Source organism: Onychomys torridus, chromosome 3, assembly GCF_903995425.1.
Source record: "Onychomys torridus chromosome 3, mOncTor1.1, whole genome shotgun sequence".
In the NCBI taxonomy this organism is placed as follows: domain Eukaryota; kingdom Metazoa; phylum Chordata; class Mammalia; order Rodentia; family Cricetidae; genus Onychomys; species Onychomys torridus.
Window position 1 is genome coordinate 102691159 of NC_050445.1, and position 24553 is coordinate 102715711.

The 24553-nt window shown below is 46.8% G+C and overlaps 1 protein-coding gene across 4 annotated transcripts in view; it reads right to left on the reverse strand.

Moving 5' to 3' along the window:
* The window catches only part of Srgap3 (SLIT-ROBO Rho GTPase activating protein 3), a 224895-nt gene extending 207062 nt beyond the window's left edge, over positions 1 to 17833 (reverse strand). For all 4 annotated transcript variants that reach the window (XM_036180553.1, XM_036180551.1, XM_036180554.1 and 1 more), the window contains exon 1: positions 17345 to 17833. In XM_036180553.1, the coding sequence (XP_036036446.1) occupies positions 17345 to 17411 (67 nt within the window). In that variant the 5' untranslated portion in view covers positions 17412 to 17833. The remainder of the gene's footprint in view (positions 1 to 17344) is intronic.
* Positions 17834 to 24553: the final 6720 nt, after the last annotated feature.

The window sequence follows — 24553 nt, forward strand, 5'->3', positions numbered from 1 at the left end:
AAAGTTATTTTGTTGCTATTTCATAACTGTAATTTTGCTACTGTGATGAGTCATGAAGTAAATATTTGTGTTTTCAATGGTCTCGGGCAACTCCTGTGAAAGGGTCATTTGGCCCCTTTTGGATGAGAACCACTCTCCTAGAAGATGCTTCAAGAGCACAAAGAGAGACAGAGATGTCCAAGAGGCACTGTTTAATCTTTAAAGGCAACATGACCCAGCTGCTGGCTTCAAGGCAGGTACCCTACAGGCTGAAGATGCAGACCAGACCTCATTGGTTCTCTGTCCAGTTCTTCCTAAGAGCTCAGCCTGAGCTGGTTCTAGGCTAAGCTGTGAAATTCTCAGGAACAGTAGAAGATCAGTGAGATTAGAGCAGGAGGGGAAGGGGGTGCTGAACTCCAGTGAGCTCAAGGCCAATTCTATTTGCTCCTCCCAAATTAAGGTCACAATTAAGGTCATAGAAATCTACTCACTGAGTTGGATATGGTGGTACAGGCCTGTAAACACAGCACTCAGGAGACAGAAGCTGGAGGATCACCACAAGCTCAAAGACCAGCCTGGTCTATACAGCAAGACTCTGCCTCAAAAAAAACTACCCTCAGAAAGGAAAGATTAGATCTATGGACCAGCTAGTTTAAAAGATGAACCAAAATCCTGGAGCATGTGCTTTCAAGGGGGTCAAAGGTAAAGCCTGGATGGTTCAGATCTTCTCCCTTTTTTTCTGTGGCTGGTTGGGTCTGGTAGAGTTTTGGGAATAGGAGCAGGCATCCATGCTGGTTCCTACAGGAAGGGATCAGGTGCTCCAGCTCTCTATGTGGGCTCACAGACTCCAGACCTGTTTTAGTTACCCTGGAATAATAGAGCCATGATTCAGGCATGCTTGGAGTTGGGGGCACTGGGTGCCCACCCTACCTACAGCCAAAGGAGTGCTCCATGTGAAGAGCAGCACACTGGGGTCTCTCCTTTCTCCCCTTCTCTTCTGGTTTGGATGCCACAGGACTTGGTGGTTCTCTGAATAGCTACTCAGTACTGTGTATTGAGCATCTACCACATGCCTGCTCTGGCGTGAGGCTCAAGGGTATTTCCATCACTGTCCCTCTTGAAAAGCAAGAAACTGAGCCTTGGAGAGACAGAGCTTTCCCATGTCTAATAAATGGTAGAGCTGGAATTGGAGCCCAGATCTTTTAAGACTGCAGAAGCTGCATTTTTGTAATTACTAATAAAAGTAGGTAACATCATTGGAGTCCTTACTGTGCAGGACACCGAGCTAGAGATTTTGTGCATTGCATCATTTCACCTAGACAGATTACTGTCTTCACCTAACAGACGAGAATGCCAAGGCTTAAAGGGGTGGCTAGACTCCCCAAGTCACACAGCCAGACACCAGCAGACCTGGGCCATGACCATCTTCACTTCAATATCAGCAACTATGTCTCTGAATGGAAGTATTTATTTTTGACTTGTCAATGGTGTGAACACAACTGAAACTCAGTAGAAAACTGTATATCTAATTTTAATTTTGATCTTTCCCAAGGCTAGCAATGTGCAGTATGACAATACTGGGTTGTTGTTTGTTTGAGACTGGGTTTCTCTCTGTAACCTGGCTGTTCTGGAACTCACTCTGTAGACCAGGCTGGCCTCGAACTCACAGAGATCCACCTGTCTCTGCCTCCCAAGTATGGGGATTAAAGGTGTGAGCCGCTATCCAATAATGTTTTTCAAAGCTGGGTGATTATAGCAAGCCACAGCTCCCAGTCAGCCCGAGATCACCAGAGGAAACCAACACTCAGCAATGCAGAGGCTTCTCCATACCAGCATTCAATAAATTCCATGAGCTGCTAAGCATTCTGCTACAACACAAGCTTTGAGCTAGATAATTCTGCCCACTGTAGGTGTTCAGAGCATATTCAAGGTAGGCGGGACATGGCTGCAATGTTGGTAGGTTTAACTTAGCCATATTTTTAACTTATCGTGAGTTTATCAAGACACTGAGCCTCTGTGCCAAGCCTGCCTTCACTGGCTCCTTGCCTCTCGAACTAGATAGGCATGCTAACATCCTTACCCAAGCATCCAATTAGAATCCCAACCACATAGAGCCTTTTGGCAGGCTACTACAGGCTTCACCTAGTTGAACAGCAGTCTCTGTAGAATCAGCGTGTGTCTAGGCGACCATGACCTGTCTCATGGTGCTGGGTCTGGCCTGTGCGTAGGCAGCTGGTGGGGAGAATAGGCAAACTGCAGGTTCATGGCATTACATGGACAAAGACACAAGTATCAAAGCTGAGTGTGGGCCTCTTTCCTAACAGCAGGCCTGCGCCCCAGAGACTCTACTGGATTTGCTCTAGAGTCATGTGTTTCCCATCCCCCATGCCCCCCACCCCCCCCCCTGCTGCCCCCAATTCTGGATGACAATCATCAGGGTCTTGGAGACCATGGAGCCGCCCCCTCCCCCTCAGTTTGGTCCAGAGAATCCTTCCAACTTTGTCAGGCAACTGGAATTCGTCCCACTCGTGGGAGACACGTTTTTACCACCAAAGTCCGGAGAAAAGGCCACGGAGAGCCCTGGTCTGAGGAGCCCTGAGAAGGCTTTTTCCAGGCCTCTAACGGACAATGGGTGAAACTGGGGGCTGTGGGGGCATTACTGTTTCTTGGGAGATCTTTCTTCAGAAGTGCCAGGATTTGCTTTTCATAGCCTCTTTTCATCCACTCTGCTCCCCTTGGAAACTGCACCCACATTTGATGGGTTGGGGAGCGGGGATTGCTATCGCCTCACATAAGTGGCCAATTACATTGTTCAGACTGAAGTTCCTGCTTCCGTCCCAGCAGTGTCATTTCTGATTGGGACTGAAACTTATCTTTTAAATTTTTAAAGATGTCAAAGGTAATGTTTTCTAGAAAACAATCTTAACATTTTCATAGGATTACACTGAATGATTTGCCCTTCCTTTTTTTATTTATATTTATTTATTTATTTTGCCTTTGATAGTCCAAAACTTATTTTGAATGCCTCCTGTGTGACAGGCTCTAAGCACAAGGATTCAAGAATGAATAAAATGAGGCCCCTGTGTTCAATGAACTCATGGGAAGCCAGACACGTAAACAAGGCCACTGTCGCAGCAGCGTGTCCTGGGGAGGAGCCAGACAAAAAATAGAAATAATGAGCATTGTGTAGCCCAGTGGAGTTCACTTTCTCACAAACCGCCTCATCTGAGCCTCACAGCAACTACAATGTAGGGCAGACAAGCCCTCTGTTAGCAGCCAGTGGGGCCGGATGGAGAACGGAGATGTGGCTTGTCCCAAAGACAGACCAGGGATAGACAACTGGGTCTTAGGACTGTCAGTCCCAGGCTCTGGCCCACAGCACTTCCATATTCCCTGACTTAAACCACAGTTCAAAGATGGAGTAACTTTCACTCCTACATCTGTCTATCTTTTAGGAGTCTGGAAAAGTGTGTGAATGGGGGTGGGGGGTGGGGCGGAACAGTCTCCCTACATGAAATCTGAATTTGCTACACAGTCCTTCAGGTGGTCCAGAGACTATGATAGCGAATGCAAAGTAAACAGCAAGCTATTGACCAGTGACTAGAACTTTCTTTCATCAGAACCCCCTGCTGGGAACCTTTGGTACGTTATCTCCATTACAACAGCTTCCCAGGAAGCTCAGGTCCACAGTCCAGGGTACGATAGTCCCCCACTTGGACTAGTTAACATTTTTACGACTTTTGAATGCCACTGTGTACTAAGGATCCTGCTGGAAATTCTGATGTGTCATTGTACACATTGCACACACACACACACACACACACACACACACACACACACACACACACTGAGGTACTGTGACCCTCCTTTCTCAAGTGGGAAAAACCAGTGCACGGAAAATCTAATGCCTTTTCACCTGTTGTGGACTTCTCATCAGTCTGACGGCCAGGAGCCGATTCAAGTCTTGCAGGGCATGGTGTCTGCATTGTTAATGGCGCCTTCCACATTCTAGATTCTCTCATGAATCTAGTGTGGATTTTGCTTAATTCTGCACAGCCACGGTGCTTGTCACATCTTCAGTTGATCCACAGCTTTTCTCCTTAGAAGTGGCTACTCTGTGACTGTGTTCGGTGTCCTGAGGACAGCTATTAGAGTGTCCTTTTCTGGAACTATTTTGATCGTTTACACCTGCACTTGTGCTTTTCTCTTGGAAGTACTTAGACCTACTGATCCCTTAAATATTTGGATGACTTCTGACCCTTTTCTAAATGGAAGGATGATTCTGTCTGGATCCTAAAAAGCTCTGGAAATAATTGCAATAATATAAGCATGGCCAATATGATCCAGCCTTACAGATCAATATCAGAAAATCGCCAACAGCACTTTCAACCATTTAGATCTGTCTGTTACAGGTTCCCCCTGTATTCTGCACAGCCTCTTACATAACATTCAGCACTTTAGTAATTACAAGTTACAAGGTGTATTCCCCATAGAATGATAAAGTCTATGAAGGAAGCAAACACAGCAGGCGCTCAATAAATACTTGTTAAACTAAATCAACTGAGGTGGGCTACCACCTTCTCAACATTTCTCTCACACTAATTCCAGGAACATAATTCTGTGTTTCTGGCAGAGAGTACCCAGGCCTCTGCTACTTTTGAAACAGAGTTTCAGTGGTAATAGTATGCCAAGTAGAAGCCAAAGACACAGAGAAGCTCAGAATAAGGCCTAAGAGGAACAGGCAGGGACAGAGCCTCAGAGCAGGGCAAGGGACAAAAGCCAAGTGAAAATGTGCCCAGATGGTGAGGGCAGGAGAGCAGTCCGTTATCAGATCTCTGGGGCCAGGGATAAGGGTTGGCTGCCTCAGTTTTCCCAAGGTAGCACATCATGAGAGACCCAAACATCCTATCTAACGAAGCGACTAATCAAAGTAAAGACGGTGCCATTGGCCAACAATACTCATGGCTGCCTCTCTGATCAAAACACCTAGCCGGGCCACCTTAATGGAAAGAGGATTCCTTTTGACTGGCATTTCCAGAGAGAGTTCAGTCCGTCATGGCCAGGAAGTGTGAGCAGCAGCTATCCCCATTGTGTGGATGGGAAGCAGAGCTAGACTGCACCAAAGGCAGATCAAACCTGCAAAGGCCTGTCTCTAGAGACTACGGCCACCAGTTGGACCCCACCCCCTAAAAGGCTCCATGACCTTCAAGACAGCGTCTCTAACCAAGGACCAAGCTCTCACATATGGCCTGTGAGGGACTTGACACATTCAAACCAGAACCCTACTAACTCTGCCCGAAAGTGTCCTGATGAGACCAGAGGACAAGAACAGTTATCACTCACAGGTGCCACTAAGTCATAGAAATGACACCCACTCTTGTTAGTCCTTGAAGGAAACTAAGGTACTTCAGTACTTTATTTATAAGACCCCCCCCCATATTCCTTTAAAGTCACTGGCACTAAAAGCTATAGAAGGAAGCGTTTTCCCCTTAGGAGCAATTGCACCCTGCTGAGCTCAAATCCATGTGAAAATCTGACCACCTGGGAAAATCTAGGCTTTTCAATGAGATAAATGGCCAGAAAACATATACAGCAAACTACAGATTTATAGGTTCACAGTGAACTAGAGATTGCAAATCCCTTCACCAGTGGTGGAAAGAGGAGGGCAAGTTGCAAACGCTTAGAGCAGTCTCATATCTATTGCTGTGATAAACACCATGACCAAAAGAAAGGAAGAGAGGGTTCATGTCAGCTCACAACCTATAATCCATCATGAAGGGAAGTCAAGGTAGGAACTAAGGGCAGACCCTGAAGACAGGAACTAAGGGCAGACCCTGAAGACAGGAACTAAAGCAGTGGCCCTGGAGGAATGCTGCTTACTGACTTGCCAGCTTGCTTTCTTTACCTCCCTGGACCAGCACAGCCCACATCAACCATGAATCAGGAAAACACCTACACAAATTTACCTATAAGTCAATTTGAGGGAGACTTTTTCTCAATTGAGGTTCCCTCTTCCCAGATGACTCTAGCTTGTGTTAAGACGACAAAAAAAAAAAAAAAAAAAAAAAAAAAAAAACCCTAACCAGAGGCAATCAGGAACCCTAAGAGTATCAACAACAACCAAGGAGCCCAGAGACCACCGCAACAAGAAAGGTATGGTGTTCCAGAGAACAGTGGCCAGTGGTGAGGGCGAGCAGCTGTAAAGAATGATCACTTTCCTCAGGCAAAGCTCTCCTTCGAACGTTCCCTGCCAGGAACAGGAGCTGTCGTCTGGGGCCCAGGAGGGAGGTGGGACTGGAAGAGGCTGGAAAGGGACACTAAAACTGAAATGGCTTCAATAGCCATGGGTGGGGAGGCAGTTCTTCATGAGAAAGCTCAGATTTACACACATTTTGTTTTTAAAATCTGCAGAGAGCTGGGTCAGAAATGCTCAAGACAAGACATGCACCACAACAGAACGGGTCCCAGCGTCGCTTGGACACTCCCTAAGAGACCCATCCAAACGCACAAGGCCCCACCTGGGCAAGTGATTGGTCACTGTTAGACTGTGCTCTATCCTGTATCCTCAGGCCTGTATCCCTGTCTATCTGATTTATAAATTGGCATTAAAGATTTATTCTCTCTCTCTCTCTCTCTCTCTCTCTCTCTCTCTCTCTCTCTACATACAGATATAAAACATATTTGAGAGAAGAGATACATGTGAGGTCTAGAAAGAAATACACTGAATGCTTGTAGTAGTTACCTCAAGAATGGCTTCTAGACTTTTCTCCTTCTTTCTACATTTTTCTTTATTTTCAATATACTGCATGTGTAACACACCCATAATCAAAAATGAAGTTGTAAGAACTGTGACTTTTGTGGTCAAACACTTCATTTGTAACAGCAGTATTCATAGTATCTAAAACACAGGGACAGTCCAGTGTCCACTGACAAACAAGTGAGTAAACACAATGTCATCTGTCTGAACCTGGAAAGACAAAGTAGGAAAAGCCAGGGTCTGAACGTGGCTCTGCAGGTAAAGGTGCTGCCACCACAGAACCCGCATGACGGAAGGGAAGTACGAGCTCACACTAGTTGTCCTCTGACCTCCACATACACACATGGCACACACATGCCCTTACCCCACGTACATATATGAATACACAAATATATATATATACACACACATACATACATGTATAAATGAAATTTAAATTTTTTAAATAAAAATTTTAAAATAAGAAAATTCTGATAAATGCTATACCACAGACGTGTGTTTCCACACTGGGGAAATAAGCTGAGCTCACTGTTCATCATACCCTCTCCACTGTCAAAGACTCATGGGGCCTGCTGGTTGGGAAGCACTTCAGTCTCTCCAGGACAGACTCCCACTCTCTTCCACCCATTCTGGGGTCACACATCAAACGCCTCAGCATTTCACAAGTACCCAGGCCCTTCTGTGCCCCCTAAGCCTTGTGTACATTTTATTCTCGCTTCATAAAGTGCCTTCCACCACCCAGAGAGCTTCTACTTACCCTTCAAAATCCTACCCAAAAATTCTTGCTGCTCTAATAACTTCTCCAGTTTTCCTAGGCATCGACTTAACTTCTTATCTGAATTTCCACAAAGCTCCGATACTCTTAGCACAGTATATATCATCGTGTTGTCCATATTTACAACCATCTTTCTAGAAGACTAGAGTCTGTGAAAGAGAGGAATGAGGGGTACACCTTGCCCTTTCCATGCTCCAATCTCACGTGTATTAAGAATTCAAATAACAGACTGTGTTCCAATTCCCTGAAGCATTCCTGTAAGTAACCACTGTAAGTCATGTTAACTAGGTAGCTCTGCATGGATGCAAGAGCCCCGTCTCTGAACCCTCTATCTTCTTATCTCTCAGCTGTGCTGGGGGAAGCCTGGATCTGCTTCATTCTGGAGATGTAACAAAGTCCATCACAAGGATACCTACACACAAGCAGTCAACAAACACTGTGAGCATCTGTTAGACACCAGGAGCTCTGCATGCTAGAAAAACACAAACAAGAGATTCCAAAGTTCTGATTTTGTTTGCCTCCAATTTGCCATCCCCCTGATTCAACCTCGAGAGGCTGGAAAGACAAGCATGAACCACTACAAGCAGCCTTCAGCATTAGCTCTAGAAAAGAGAATAAATAAACACAGAGGGGAAATCACAGTGCAGTCCAAGCGCTGGAGAATTCAAGTCAGCTGCTCCATAAAGAGCTACTGCATGGCTATTGGATAGTCTGGAGGCAACATGCAACCAGAAAGTTGAATACCAAAGAGCAAAGCATGTACATGGCTATCCAGAGGAAGAGCATTACAGAAAGAGGGGGAACTGGAGAAGTCAAGGAATCAGCAGAGAGCGAGAAAGCAGGAAGTGAAGACAGAAGAGAGTAGATAGGCAAGGAAAGAGGTGAAAAGACCATGGTTTTGTAAATCCAATCTGGGGTCCTCAATGAGGGACTCCACGGCACACTACTCAAGGGCTTTAAACAGAGGTCATCAGACATCAATGGTAAGGATGCCCTGACCCATTAAAGAATGGCTCTCAACAGGTGGGGGGCAAATTTGTCCCCTGGAAGTCAGTTGGTTACAGCTAGAGAAATGTTCGCTTGTCACAAATTGGGGCAGGTTGGCCACTGATATCTAGTAGGTAGAAGCCACATTATACAGCTAAGCTCCCTCAACCGAGAAAGACCCAGATCACAACATAAACGGTCGGGGAGAATCCATGAATTGGAGGTGTTGCCTCGTCCCAGCAGGAGCTAATGGATATTGCATGCTGGCAGTAGAGAGGGAGAAAGCAAGGAAAGTCCCGCATGCTGAACATGGTCGCTTACATACTTCCTTAAGCTACTCCGCCCTTCTCAATCCACAGCGCATTCCATGTTCAGGGATGGAATGGAGAAGGAGCCAGTTCTGGCCTTTGGGCTTTCAAAGGCTTAGTCCTTGAGAAGAAGAGAAAGAATGTGGCTGACCAGAGATGTAGCCCACTACAGTGTTTGCCTAGCATATATGAGGCCCTAGGTTCAAACAAGGCCAAGAATATATGAGCACCTGTCTCAAACAAAACAAAACACAAAGAAAAATGAACACTGATAACAGCTGGAAGTGGTCTGGAGAGACCTCTAGACTTAGTGGTTAAGAGTGCTTACTACTCTTGTACAGGAACCAAGTTCAGTTCTCATATCAGGTGGCTCACAACTGCCTATAACTCAAGCTACAGGGGATCTGACGCCCTCTTCTGGACACTCAGACACCTGCACACACACACACACACACACACACACACACACACACACCCCAAAGTCTGATTGCATGACATGAAGATATCACCTTTTCCTCTTGTTTTATGCTATGTACACCCACACACATGCACATGCATGTACACGTATGCACACATATGCAGATGAAGATTCCCTATGCCAAAGAAGAGAGTAAGTAAAATAATGTGAATATAGATGTCACAGGTCTATATGGGGGGCAGGGGGGGCGGGACTCTGTTCTCTGTTCCACCAATCACAAGGGAGGGAACAGACAGACTCATGGGAACTGAAAAGAGACAAGGTTTCTATTAGAGCAGAGATCAAGGCTCATAGGGACCAACCAAGATGGGCCAGAGACAATGGGCCAGAGTCCCTCTGTGTTTGAATGACATGATGCCCCACCCCCAATTCCTGCATATTCCATACAAGAAGATGAGGAAAGAGGACACACAAGGGACGAAGAACAACTGACCACTGAAGAAAAATGACACCCCAGCTCTGTAGTTGCCACACTCAGCTGACAGTAAATGCAACGAGTGGTTCACAGTCACCCTGTGCTGCCCAGGTTCCTCCGGATCTCAGGTCATGATCCCACAGTCACCCTGTGCTGCCCAGGTTCCTCCGGATCTCAGGTCATGATCCCACAGTCACCCTGTGCTGCCCAGGTTCCTCCGGATCTCAGGTCATGATCCCAGAGAAACAGTAGAGAGGCCCCAACTGGCCCAGCTGTGTCTGTCACCAGCCAGCAAAAAAGAAACATGAGATGGAAATCAAGTGACAGAAAGAGAAGAAAGGGTGTTTCTTGTGCCTCTGGGTTGCGGCCAAGGTTGGTTCATTCAGAGCTGCAGGAGCCACGGGCTCTCCATTTTTTATCTGCATTGTTGTCATTGGGCACAGACCAGACAATTCCAGGGGCAGTGCAAAGTCCACTGAAGGCACCTTGACCATCCCCTGACCACCATGCGCACATACCCCACTGTCACACACAGACAAGCACACCCACACACAGCAGCACATGATGATCAGGACACAGCTGTTTCCAAATTGCCACTTAAATCTGTAGTTGAGCACTCTGCCATTGAAAATGTCAAAACCCCCACGTTCTTAGTGACCACAAAGCAGCACACTGACATTACTTAGCAGAACTGGTGTGCATTTGTTTTCCTGCGCCGGTCTTCAAACTGTCTCCTGAGAAAAGTACTGAAGGAATCAGAGAATGTGATAGTGGGCAAAAAGAAAAGGCACAGACTATTCATGAGTTGTGAGGGCTGACATGTTTCAAACCATGAAGCAAGGAAGGATCTCACAAACTAGTTGGGGAAAGACGTTTTCAGGATGGACGAAGTTTGGGGAGACTGGCCTGACTCTACAGTTCATGCCCAGCACTGCCAAGGTTGTCTGAAGCCCTGAGAGAAACAGGCCAATTTCACCTAGTGTACCTAGAGTTTTCAAGACCTGTTGGAGCATACAAACTATTTTCTTTCACCCAACACCTCTTACATCCAATTTCATTTGATACACTTCAGGAAACATTACCCCAAACACAAACTGGTAGAATGAGTCAACAAATTAGAACATACCCAAAGTCCAGTTCCTGGACAGCCAAGATACTGTACAAAACCCAATGAGCTACCAAGTGAATGAGTCACTTCCCAGTGAACTCGAGGCTGGCACACCACTTCCTGGGTCCTCTCCGAGGCCACAGGTTCTTCAGCTCAGCCACTTTAGGGACAACAACCCTGTCCCCTTCCCAGCAGCTACTCAAGAAAGGACTCAACTTCAGGAGTCCAAATCTCTCCAATCATCCCCATCCTACACACCCTCCCACCATCTTTCCAAAGTACCTTACAATTCTGCCACCGCAATAACCTACTTCTCACCAGAGCGATGCACCCATTGATGTGCACTTGGCTGCCCCTAAGATGGCAGGCACTACCTAGGCTACAGCACCGAACCACGCCCACTCTGCCCAGCCTTTCTCTGGAGGAACCTCTGGCTTTCAAGGCCATGTTGCCTCCGGGGGCATTTTGTCTTGCTGTGCCAATGGAATTGGAAAGATTCCTTTTTGAACCTAGTTTTTCTGTGGTTCCCTGAGAAATCTAATATAAATGATTTTATTTCTCTAAACTTCAACTCTTCATCTAGAAACGTGTGGAGTCTCTTGTAGAGGTAGAGGGATCATAAAACAAGAGAAAAAATGCAAATTGCCCCCCCTCCACTAAATAAAGCTATATAGCCCAAAGCAAGTCACATCACAGTACCAAGTGGATGATAAAAGCGCTAATGAAGAAGGCAAGTCATCACTAATATATATATAAGCTCTGACGGGGAAAAATTCAGGAAATGGCCAATATAGACATTTTGATCTGCTGATGAGTGGCTAGAAGGGAAGCTTACCAGACTGCACCCCATGAGGCTTGTCAAAGACCACTGGCTTCCAACACAGCCTTCACCAAGTCTCCACTAACAAACACCAGAGACAAAGTAGGAAACTCAGCAAAGCAGGAATATTTCTTTGCACAGTAAAGCGCTTCCTCTCAATGGAACAAGGAGAATGATATTCTAGATCAAGTGTCAGTGTCCTCCAAAATACATATGGGAGCCCCACCCCAATATGACGGTATTGAGAGGTGAGGCACAGATTGTGGGTACCTCCAGATGTGACTGTGCCCTTAAAAGAAGAAAGAAGCTTTATCTCTGCCAGCTCTGTGCTCTGAAGAAAGGCCAGTGAGTGCACAATAGGATTACAGCTGTCTACAAGCCAGGAAGTGGTCTCTCACCAGAAACCTAATTTGCTGGCACCTTGACCTTGATTGCCAGTCTCCTGAACTGGGAGAAAGAAGGAAAAGCCACGTAGCTGGTGTGTTTTGCTGAGGCAGTCCAGGCTAAGGGAGGTAGCCAAGGAAACACTTCCCAGCCACACTCAACCAATTGTATGCCAGGCACACTGAAGGAACAAAGATGGCTACATGCATTTGTTCATGGATGAGAACCTAAACACTAGATTTCGATGGAGAGTAATAATACTAAGGGGAGAGAGGCAGATCGAGGGAACTGTTAATTCTGCCTAGGAGAGTTGAGGCAGCATCTTATGTAGAGGACGGTCATCTGAGCAGACTTTGGAGGGTGATGGGGTTGGACAAGCAGTGGAGGTATTGGAAGGAGAGCAAATGCAAGCATAGGAAAAGGCTGGTGGTAGAGAGGAGTATGGAGGATTTGGGGGGCTGGGGAGACTTCTAGTGTGGCTGGAAGACCACGGGTCTATCTTAGAGAAAATGACAAGATGAAAGAGGAAGTTGGTGACGCTTACTCCAGTGATTTTATGGACTTCAACTTAAAGTATCCACCAACATGTTTGGTTAGACAGGGTAGAATTCTTCCAAGTCGGGCCATCGTTTAAACAACCAAGAGATCTTGTTTCAGTTCAGCTTTCCTCCCAGCAGCGGGAGAACTGCCACCTCGGGCTCACAGGCCAGCCAGGCAGTGACAAGCTGCCCCTCTGGAACGGCCCTTGGGCCACAGTTCCCCCCCACGGATCCCCCATCCAGTATGCTTTCCTTCTTTTATCCTGTTGAAATGTGCACTCTGAGAAGGCTCCAGTCCTCCTAAGGAGCATGTAGGAAGCTCTCTGCAAGACTGAGATCATTCTGGCACTCAGTTGCAAGATTGTATTGTGGGGCTTTTAAATTTTCTTCCCTTATTTCACATCATTTTTCAAGGAAGGTCTTGATAATACATAATATATGTGTGTGTGTGTGTGTGTGTGTGTGTGTGTGTGTGTGTGTGTATAAAACAAGACTTAACAAAGTAGATAGTCAATGTTTGTTGTATGACTATGTGAACAAATGAGTAACAGACATTCCTGAATGTTTATCTTCTATATCAGCTCTTTTTTCCCCAACTTTTTCGCTTTCACTATTAAAGAGTTATCCTAAAATGAATACAAATATCCCTAAAGTTGTCACGGCGCTCCTGTTTCCCTCTTCTATCGGGTTGAAATGGAAACGGGAGCACCGTGAGGGAATGTGGAACAGACCATTATGTCTGGCAGTGAGCTCAATTAGAGCCCAGGGTATGGAGAATGCAGCAGATAAGATCCCCAAATGCTATCAGTGATCTCCAAGGGAACTGTGGAGGACAGGAGGGATGCCAAGAAGCTGGAGACAGGCAAATGTTCTGATTTTCAAAAAGGGAATGGAGTGCCAGCCTGCCAGTTTCCAGATCGAGAATGTAATTTCACTCTCAGGCAAGGTTCACAAGCAGATTGTAAAGGGACACTAAGACAGGAAGTGTCCTCTGTTTGGAGCCAGTATGGGGGAACCAAGAACAAGGCAGGGCAAATTCACTGTGTTTCTAACAAGATTCCTAGCCTTGGAGAGCAGAGACGCCCAACACACATGCATGGTGTAAGTAGTGAACAGTGCAAAGCACTAACGGAACACCTGGGAAATACTGGCTGAAGTATTGCAGGCAGCATGGGGGAGGGGAGCTGATGTCTTTCTTCCACCACATTGACAGAGTACTGATAGTTAAATCTTTGGGGCATCCTCTTGGCAAAACTTCTTTGAGAACATGAAGCTTCCCTGAAAGTTACTGACATCTGAGGAAAAATGGAAAGATGTGGGTGGGCTTAAAAGCGGCAACAAATGGTCACACTCAAGTCTGACTGTGCATTTGGACAGGATGTGTGCCCTCAGGTCCATCATAATTGTCACCACTACTAATGTCAGCAAGGTGTGCCATCTGCCACAGATCATCTTCACTCTACCCTCCAAGCACCCAACACATTGGGATTTGCAGCCCACGACGCAGTAGGTCTGAGGAGAGTGAAGGACTGGGGTGTGGCTCTGTTGACAAGAGTGTTTTAGTTAGTGTGCAGGAAGCCCTGGGTTCAATCCCCAACATAGCTTACATAAACTCAGCATGGTGATGCATGCCTGTCATCCCAGTACTTAGGAGGCAGGAGTATCAGGAGTTCAAAGTCATCCTTGGCTACATAGAGCAAGGCTATCCTGAGGTACATGAGAAACTCCCCAGAACGCCAAACAGACACGTGAGGCAAAGAAGACAGAGAATGGTAGTGGACCTTGTTACCAAAGCAAATGCGGTTAACTACAGTCAGGGCACAACCAGAGGCTCCCAACACAAATGTGTGGGCGGTCGCAGAAAAGGGTCTATCCTGTTCTAAGAAGTCCCCAAAAAGAAACTATAGAACCAATGTGGAGGATGCCATCTAAGAAAAAATTCCAAGAGCCACAGCTGTCAAAAAAAAAAAAAAGTGTGTAGGTCTGGAGGATGCTGGGTTTTCCATCCCAATACAAAGCCATTGATTCAGGTATCTGAGGAGGCAAGAAAAGGCTTGAATCTAAAAACATTCACGATGGAAATGCTGTATGAAAATATCCATCCTTTGTTAAGTCAGTAAATGCCTTAATCAGAGACAAAAAGGAGAAAGCCAACAGAGAACTCAACATTGTTCTAAAAATCCCAAGTTCCCCTCACAAAATCCACGTCTCTGAGACCTGCTTAGTGAAGTAGACTGGTTGCACCAACCTGGCCAGATGCCAGGGCAAAAGGGACGGGCACAAAGCATTATTTTTGCTCATTGGTCAAACATTCCTCAGAGACAAGCCACACATGCAGAGGGACGATAATAAGAGGGAAACAATGGGGTGCCATCAAGAAGCTGCCAGTCCCAGCTCAACGCTGCCATCTGCTACTGACAGCAATCCTTCAAAGGGCGATGTCAGCCCAACAATGTACCAGGGACATCAAGCCTGGGAAGAAAACGGCCTTGCGACCTTGGGTAAGTCACTGAACACTGCCCACCAGGGCTCAGCTCCTTACCTCTGAACCGGCTTCACACTAACCCCTTTGCACACTGTGCAGGCCAAGAGCAGTGATGTCTGTAACTGAGCCCCAGAAGCTGGAGGTCCCTGGGTACATCAACCCTTTGGCAGTGATTAACCAACAAGGCTGTGGATGGAACCCAAGGCCTGGAACATGCTAGGCAAGTGCTCTACCACTGAGCTACATGTCAAGCCAACAAATAGAACGGTTAAAGAAAATATTTCAAAGGGCTTCAGGTGCAGCAATCCTACGATCTCAATCTTAAGGATGCCAGCTACAAAGGGAAAAAAAATGTAAACTAAAATAAAGAGACCAGATCTTCTGGACCAATTTCCTGAAGAAACTCATTATCATTGCCTGGTATTTGCTGGTTGGTTGTTAAAATAAAGGTGAAAGGTGAAAAGGAAGTGAATTAGCCAGGGCAATTGATGCTCTGTGGGTCCTCAGGAAAGGTTGACTAGCTTGGTGGTAACAACCCTTCAAAGAGGAGATAAGCAGATTTCCTACCAAGACGAACTGTCCAAACATCCCCTTTTCTTCTCTGTCATAACATTTTTATGGGAATCTCAATTTAAAAAAAAAAAAAGGCAGTCAAGATTTTCTCAAAAAATATATAAACTCCTTAAAAAGTAGATATACAAAATTGAAAAACCAGCTTTTGTTCCGAGCAGTTGTGTGAATCCCCATCTCCAGCAGCCAAAGGACTTGTTTTTAAATTGTCCGCAGGCTGATACATCTAAGTCACTGCTTCTGACACTGAGCTAAAAACTAAGAAGGAGGTCAGGAAGAGGAGAGATTTCTCTTCCTTTCGCCCTGGGACCCACCCAGGGGCCATCAGCAAGCTGGCCTGGCCCAAAACTAAGACAAGGGAAAACACAAAGCCCCCACCCCCACCCCACGCTCACTCCCTTCCCAAAGCTTCCCCCACTAGCTGAAGGTTGAATGCAGCAGGCACAGGACAGCAGGCAGCCCGAGGCCACTGACTTCCTGGGGCGTGGAGCCCTGGGGCAGTAACAGGCGTGGCATCCTCAGCCACGAGCACCTCCAAGCAGCACTCTACACTGGGCAGCACCTACACAGCTTCAAAGCCAGGCCTCCACACCCACTGAGGATGTAGTCTGCCCACTCCATGTGAGACCACAACACACCCTGTGTCGCAGCAAGGAGAACCAAGGAGCAGAAAGAAAATGAGTGCTTCAGCCCCAGCTGAGACCTCTCTCCAGGCACAGGCTCTGCAAGGGGAAGCAGGACAAGGAGCCTTCAGCTCTCCTTGCTAAAGCAGTGCTTTTCTAAGCCCACCATCTGGCCTGAGGGCGGATGCTGCCTGCCTGCATTTAGCTGTACAACCGCAGCCCTTCTCTGCCTCAGCCAGCATGGATTTAGGGAGCGGCTTCTGCAAGAAGTGTGGGTTCTATGCCACCAAGGCTGGAACCAGCACCCAAAGGTCATCTCTCTCTCTCTCTCTCTCCCTCTCTCTCTCTCCCAGCAGGCAGACTTTCTCCAGAACCATGGGAGTCAGGCAGCACCTACTAGTCCAAATTATACACTGAGGTGTTGGCTGATGACCCAAAACAACTGTGTACAGAAGGACCAGGGCTGCACACCAGCAGATAATACATTTTCTGCACAGAACTCTCTCTCTCTTTATGCCTAAATGCCTGCATTAGTCTGGATCAATATGTCCCATAACAGTTAATCCATGGCAACTCAGACCAGGCAAGAAACGCCTCTGACAAAGAAGGGCTGCTTAAGGATGCTGTACCCCCCACAGCCCATACTCATCCATTTGAATTTCAGCCCAGAGAAGGCAGCAGAGGCAGAAACAACCACCCACAAAAGCCAAAAGAAGGGGTGGGGAGAGCAGATCAGAAAATATATACATAAATAGCAAAGGGCTTTCACAGTGGTAGTGAAGGGGAGGAGGCCTTGACTGTCAAAATGGCCTTCGAGTGACATATCACTGCCAAGATGATGGAGTACCGGCGGCGACACTCAAAGTCAGGTGTAGGATCTTCCTCACACACCTGCAATGCAGAGATTCCTGCCCTTTCTGTAATTCACGCTCCCAGCCCAGGCGCTATCTGCAGTGGGAGCCAGTCTGGACTTGTGCAGCCGCCGCTGATCCTCCTTACAATAAGATTGTTGCTGCATAGCAACTTCTCAGGAAGGCAAGGAGGCACAGGAGGAGACAGCAGAGGGAGAGACAGGGGAAGGGAGAGAAGGCAAAGTCTCGCGGCCCCGCAGCTCACCTTTTATTTGGGCTTCATATTCGGCAATGATCTCTTTGTCTTTCTTGAACTTAGTTTGAGATGACATCTTCCGACGTGGCAAATAAGAACTGACAGACTGCTTGATTTATTTCTCCTTTTCTTTCCAAGTCCTCTCCCAAGCCTGGGTAATCACACAGCGATAGTCGATTTCACAGGTTTCAAGGCTAATCTCTTTTACTTGGCTGCAGAGCTGGGTAGAAATCCTTCTTCGTGGAGGAAAATGCTCTCTGCTGGCAGGGAAATGGCTCTGGTGGCTTTCTCTGGTCAGCTCCTCTTGCAAAAGGAGAAATCACCCTGGGAGTACCATAACCTGTCCCAGATTTCCAGGGTTTTTCTTCCAAAATAATAATAATAATAGCAGCCAAGAGCACGAGCACATACACAAACACTCACGAGTGTACACTCACCCGGACACGCTTCCACACAATTGTGCTGTGCACACACCCATCCACACCACAAGCGCGCACATACACACATGCACACACACACACACACACACACACACCCTCACTCACACACCCTCACTCACACACATCCACACACTCACACATACACCCTCTTGCTCACTCATACACACACATCCACAAGAGGCGCGGCGCCTCCTGGGTCGTGTGGCCAGCCTCCGGTTCGCTTTGGAAGGCTCTGCTAAGGAGATGGTCAGGTTGCCAAAGGACCGGTCATCTCTCATCCTCCCTCCGGTCGGTCGGCGCCTCGGGTCTGCTGTCGGGTGAGGATCAAAGCCAGGAGAGGGAGATGGAAGTTTTCCGGCTGTAGTGTCTTAGCTCCGCCGGACCCAGGGCTGGACTGCTCACCCCGCAGGGCTGGCGGAGCTCTCCCCCACCGCCCTCGTCACTAGACTCCGCCTCCCGGATTTTATAACAACTGACACATTGTAGCCTACGGGAGAGCTGAACTGGCTGCAAGCAAAAAGGGAAGAAACGTCTCACAAAAGGAAGGCGGCAGGAGGGGAGAAAGGCAGGTTGGGAAGGCCTGGGCGGCTCCGACAAACTCCAGCTAGCAGTAGTTAGGCTAGAGATTTTTCTACCCAACACTGGCAGATTCTTTTCTTAGCGTGGTGAAAATCAATTCAAGCCCTCAAACCATCAGCTATATGACAAGTTGTCACTCTGCCTGAGTCTCTAGCAGAGGGCCCGATACATGCAGGGAAGGGCACTGATATCTTTGGAGGATTTGCTTGATCACAGGGACAATACCAGAGGTTTCAGCTTTGCAAAGTGGGGGGGGAGGGGCTGCAACCAGGCTCAGAGAGGGTGGGACAGTGCAGTTCCACCTCCCGGTGTGCCTGGTTGCTTTACTAGTAAAATGAGCTCTCTTTGGAGGCTCTCTCTCAGGCGCACTTTCACCAGATAAATACCCAAAGCCTATTCAAGGGCCCGCTAGAGTTATACAAGGCAAGAGGTTCCCTATGATGGTAAGACCAGAACTGAACTACATGAGTGAATGATAGAATGTGGTAGGTAAAAAGTAACAAGCGCCAAGGAGAATTAAAAATATTGCAGAGCACGGGGTACCTTACAGGGCTTTTGGGGGGTTGTGTAAGAACAGAAACTTAGCTTGGCCCAGTACCTGGACAGATAGTAAGCCCCCTATAAATGGCAGCAATTATGGTTACCCCAGCATCCACATAAGTACCAACGTAAGTGTTCTCTCACAGGTGAAAGAGTACAGACCTAGATGGTGGAAAATTACTTACCCAGGGTCACCAGCATTCCAAACCAGACAACAGAATCCACCAGTACTAAATACTCTGTAGGAGTCTTTGGCATTTCATTAGAAAGACCAAATCCCTTGACGTGTACAAACTTCAGAAAGTCCAGTGATGTGTCAAACTATAGGACTGCTGGCCTCTGGAATTCCACAGGAAGACTGTCATAAGAGTGTCTTGTCCCCAAGAGTTTCCTGAAGGAAACTTCTCTCACTTTCTCCAAATAGGTTTCATCTTCCACTTATCTTCCTGGAGTGACCAGTGTGTGATTTGGCTTGGGCTTTGAAATGAACAGGTTATCCACACCAGCCCCAAAGGGCTCCCCAGCTAGAACGGGCCTGGAGAGGTAGGCAAAGTGAGGCAGGGTCTTCCTACCAAGTGAGCAGTGAGTGAGCATCAAGGGCTGCAGAGGGGAATGTCCAGGATCTGCCTGAGCAGAAGTCTACCTGGTGAATCATGAGGCTTATTATAGCTCTGGACCCAGAGACAAGAGGTCATAGAGCTCATAAGCAGATGCCACAGCCCACATCCTCCTGCCTCACCCTTCCCAGGGACATGCTAGGGCCCTCACAGTATCATTAGAGGAAGATACACTCAGAGATTAGCCTCTCTGCTGCAAGCCTAGATACTCAAAGAAAAATGGAGTAAGCATCCTATGCCCTGGAATGTGAATAAACAACTAGCCAGATTCCTTCCTGTCTCTTCTAAGAGCCTGGAGCCTATAAGCCTGGAGCAGGTGACTCCAACTGCTCTCTGTATGTTACTGGGGGCAGGAACCCAGTAAATGGCAGTTCTAACTATGAGGAGAATTTAAAAACCACATGTGCATATCAGAGACTCACACAGGGCACCAAGCCATGGGAATGTCCCAAGAAGCCGTGTGTCAATGAAGTGAAGTGTGTCAGAAAACCCCTTTAGAACAGCAAGGGCTGGGTTTCTGTGTAAGAAGGATGGTGATACACTGTCTGTCTGTGTGGAGGCCGTAAGTGGCCTCCGTGCCTTCTCAGAACTTCAGTGTCCTCATCCATCAAATGACAATCCCATGGAGACCCCACCAAGGGGGCCAAGGATCAGAGCTGGGGACTTCATGGAGAGAGGGAGGAAAAGAAAGGCTTGTAAGGCACAGTCACAAAGATGTCACCACGCATAATGAATCCATGTTGTCTCAAATCTTCTGCCCCTGGGAAGAGGTGAGTGGCCTGGGCAGGGCCCCAGGCACTGTGGCCTCATCCTGTCCCTTCCAACCTTCCCCACAGTCACTGGAGTCTGGGGTCACTCAGCTGCCCTTCTACAAGAAACCCCTCCAAATGGCCATTGTTCTTTGTTGAATGCAAACCAGTTGCTATTGCCAGTGTTTACTCTTCACAGGACAGTAACAGAAACGGGGCAGAGCCATGTAATTCAATCTGTGTCCTCCCAACCAAGTATTGGAATACCCCTGAAAATACTCTCTTTCCCTCAGGCTCATTTCCTGAATTATGCTAAATGTTATTTTATTTTGTGTGTATGTGCTTGCCTGCATGGATATAAGTGTGCCTTGTACATGCCTGTTGCCCAAGGAGGGCCGAAAGAGAGTGTCAGTTCCCTGGAACTGGAACTGTGGGCTCCTTGTGGGCACCAGGAACCAAACCTGGGTTTTCTACAACAGCAGCCAGCACTCAGAATCGCCTGTCATCCCTTTAGCCCCCAAAGTTACTTTTTAAAAAATTATTTATTTATTCTTATTTTATAAGTATTGGTGTTTCACCTGCACGTATGTTTGTGTGGGGTGTCAGATTCTCAGACAGTTGTGAGCTTCCATGTGGATGCTAGGACTTGAACCCCGGTTCAACTGGAAGAGCAGCCAGTGTTCCTAACCACTGAGCCATCTCTCCAACTCCTAAAAATCTACTTTTTTATCAAAGCCTCCCTCTGTACAGAGAAGAGCCCAAGCACTCCATATAGATTTTATAAGATGGGTCCTTATTACAACTCGTTAGGTCTGGTGACACAAACTTTTTTAATAGATTTTTTTAAATTAGGTATATATGCCTGCATGCCAGAAGAGGGCACCAGATCTCATTACAGATGGTTGTGAGCCACCATGTGGTTGCTGGGAATTGAACTCAGGACCTCTGGAAGAACAGCCACTGCTCTTAACCTCTGAGCCATCTCTCCAGCCCAGTGTAAACATTCTTGTTTTCGAGTTGGAGAAACAGAGGCACAGACCAGAGAAGCCATTTTTCCAGGAACACAAAGCTAGCTAGTAACTACACCTACTTTGAAGCTCATTGAAATCCAGGACTGACCAATATTAAGACCCCAGAAACTAACCAAAAGAGGCATCGTGCTCATAATAATGGCTATCAGTTCTTTACATTGCTTTTCACTCTATGCCTATGTTTGTCTAAATAGTTTCAAGTGAAAGTTTTCCATTAAACAAATTGGAGGTTAAAAATATAAGAAAAGCATCACAAATGACCATCGGTGTGGCTTAAATTACAGTCACAGAAGAACAACACAAAACTCATCCGACCGGTTTCTTTTCCTGGCAGGAAAGAAAGGAAGGGGTGGGGGGGACAGCGTGATGCCTGTGAAGGAGGAGTGATCAGAATAGTTTTTGGTTTAAGGCAATTTCATTTTTCTGGTCAACTAGAAACACTCCCTGCCCCGGCTCGAGATGACTACTTCTGTGACATTTTTCCACACTGCTACCAGCAGTTCAGAGAATTCTGGCCTTCAATCTTGGCTCTGCAAAATGGAAGCAACTATATAAGTCAGCCAGTTGGTGATAATGTGGGTGTAGCTCAGTGGAAGAGTGCTTTGCCCAGCACATACAGGCCCTGCAACACACACACACACACACACACACACACACACACACACACACACACACACAGCATGCCTTGTGCGTATACACTGCTTATTATTCTAGAAAGTCCTCTTTGACCCTGGGAGCAAAGAGGACTGTTTTGCATCTCTGTCCTGCTGATAGAGAGTAGGTAGATATGTGGAAACTTTGATGAGAGAATTATACTATAACCCAAATAGAAGGTTGGCCCCTCTACTGTCTCAAGAGTCAGAAAGTCTGGCAAATTCAATTCTAGAACAAATGGTTTCAAAATTCTGCCTGGTAAGACCACCATCAGCCCCAGAGTCTTCAGGGAGCACCAAAGAGCGGCAGTGTTGAGAAAAGCTGCTTTCTGGACTGACAAGGAAGTCACACTCCAGACCTCACAGCCACCGGCCACCTGCATAAGGCCTGCACAAGGTCAAGTCGGTCAAAACTCTGACACAGGTGGTGATCTGCAGGCTCTGCCCTGTTCTGAAGAGCTGTTTGCTATGGATAGATAGCTTTAAGGGGGAAAGAGAATCTTCCTTCCTTCCTTCCTTCCTTCCTTCCTTCCTTCTTTCCTCCCTCCCTCCCTCCTTCTTCCCTCCTTCCTTCTCTCTCTCTCTCTCTCTCTCTCTCTCTCTCTCTCTCTCTCTCTCTGTTTTGTTTTGTTTTGTTTTGTTTTGAGACAGGGTTTCTCTGCGTAGCCCTGGCTGTCCTGTAACTCACTCTGCAGACCAGGTTGGCCTTGAACTCAGAGATCCACCTGCCATTGCCTCCCAAGTGCTGGGATTAAAAGCGTAAGCCACCACTGCCTGCCTTCAATATGATTATTTTTAAATTTTAATTTAATTGTATGTATGTGGGTGTTTTGCCTACATGTATGTCTATATACTATGTATGTACCTGCTGCCCATAAAGGCCAGATTAGTATGTCAGATCCCTTGGAATTGGAGTTACAGATGGTTGTGAGCCACCATGTGGGTGCTGGGAATTGGACTTGGGTCCTTTGCAGGAGCAGCCAGTGCTCTTAACCTGTGAGCCAGCCCTCCAGTGTCTGTGGTTAATTTTATATATTATGTATTTTTTAAATTTACTTTTTGTTTGTTTTTTGAAACAGGGTTTCTCTATATGTAGCCCTGGCTGTCCTGGAACTCTCTCTGTAGACCGGGCTGGCCTGTAACTCACAGAGATCCACCTGCCTCTGCCTCTTTAGTGCTGGAATTAAAGGCATGAGCCACCACCACCTGTGTAGTTGAATTTTTCCTATGTCCTACCCAGTCCACAGCCGCTCAGACCCAGAGACTTATATTACTTATAAACTATATGGCCATGGCAGGCTTCTTGTTATCTAGTTCTTATATCTTAAATTAATCTATTTCTATTTAATCTATAAATTGCCACATGGCTTGTGGCTTACTGGTACTTTACATCTTGCTTTTCATGGCAGCGGTGTCTCCTGACTCAGCCTTCCACTTTCCAGAATTCTCCTCTCTGCTTATTCCACCTATACTATACTTCCTGCCTGGCTACTGGCCAATCAACATTTTATTTATCAGCCAATTAGAGCCATACATATTCACAGCATACAGAAAGACATTGCTATCACACCTGGCTATATTATGTATTTTGCCTCAGTAGTACACAAACAAATCAGTTCTTCAAGTGTATGATAAAAACACCAACAGCCTAGAGGAAAAGTCAGTGAAGGCTGTGATTGACAGTTCACAGAAAGGGAACTTGATATGACTGTTATACACTTCCCTCATGGTCAGCATCTATCAGACATGGTTAGATCCAGAGGCTTTAACTGGGTCAACAAGACACTGTATCTTTCTCTAGCTCTCCATCCTGTAATGTGTCAGGCTTTGCCCATACAACGGTAAAGGTGACCCCCAGCAGCTCTAAGTTCTCTCAACCTGGCAATCCCAGCATGGAAGACAAAGTTTATCTGTTTGTTTGCAGTAATTTCTGGGGAAGACAAACAAACAAATAGCCTGGGAATGGTCAACTAGCACAGGCTAGCCCTGAATCATGGCCATCATGGCCAAGGGGTTGGAATGTTCTACATAGTGAGCCTGTCCCAAAACTATAGAATAAAGACTGTCCCAAAAAATTAACTTGGCCCAAGAGGTGGGGTGAGTTCCCAAAAGAGTTTTGATCAAGGTGCCATTCCAGAAGGAAAGGATTCATAAAAATCAACATTTTGTCTGCTAAGAGCTACTATTGAACACACAGGATAGACCCTTAGCAGAAGTGGTACCCATGGCATGACACCACCTAACTTTGATGTTTCTGAAGTACCTTCTCATCTGAAGCCACAACCTTAACCAGGCCTGTAGGTAAGACTACTCCCACTTTACAAATGAGGAAATCAAGGGCCAGACGTTCCATAGCTAATAAAGGGGAGAGCCAGGCAGGAAATCAGTACATCTGATCCTGCAATGATGTCCCCACCTCCACCCCCACCCCTACCCCACACACCAGGCACCTACTAAAAGACACCTGGATACACATTTAGAAGCCCAGAGTCCTGGGAACAAGCTCTGTTATAAGTCTTGTTGCCTAAAGAAAAGGGCAGGTGGGGCTGAGGATGTGGCTCAGTTGGTAGAATGCTTATCTTCTGCTCCCAAAGCCCCAGGTTCCATCC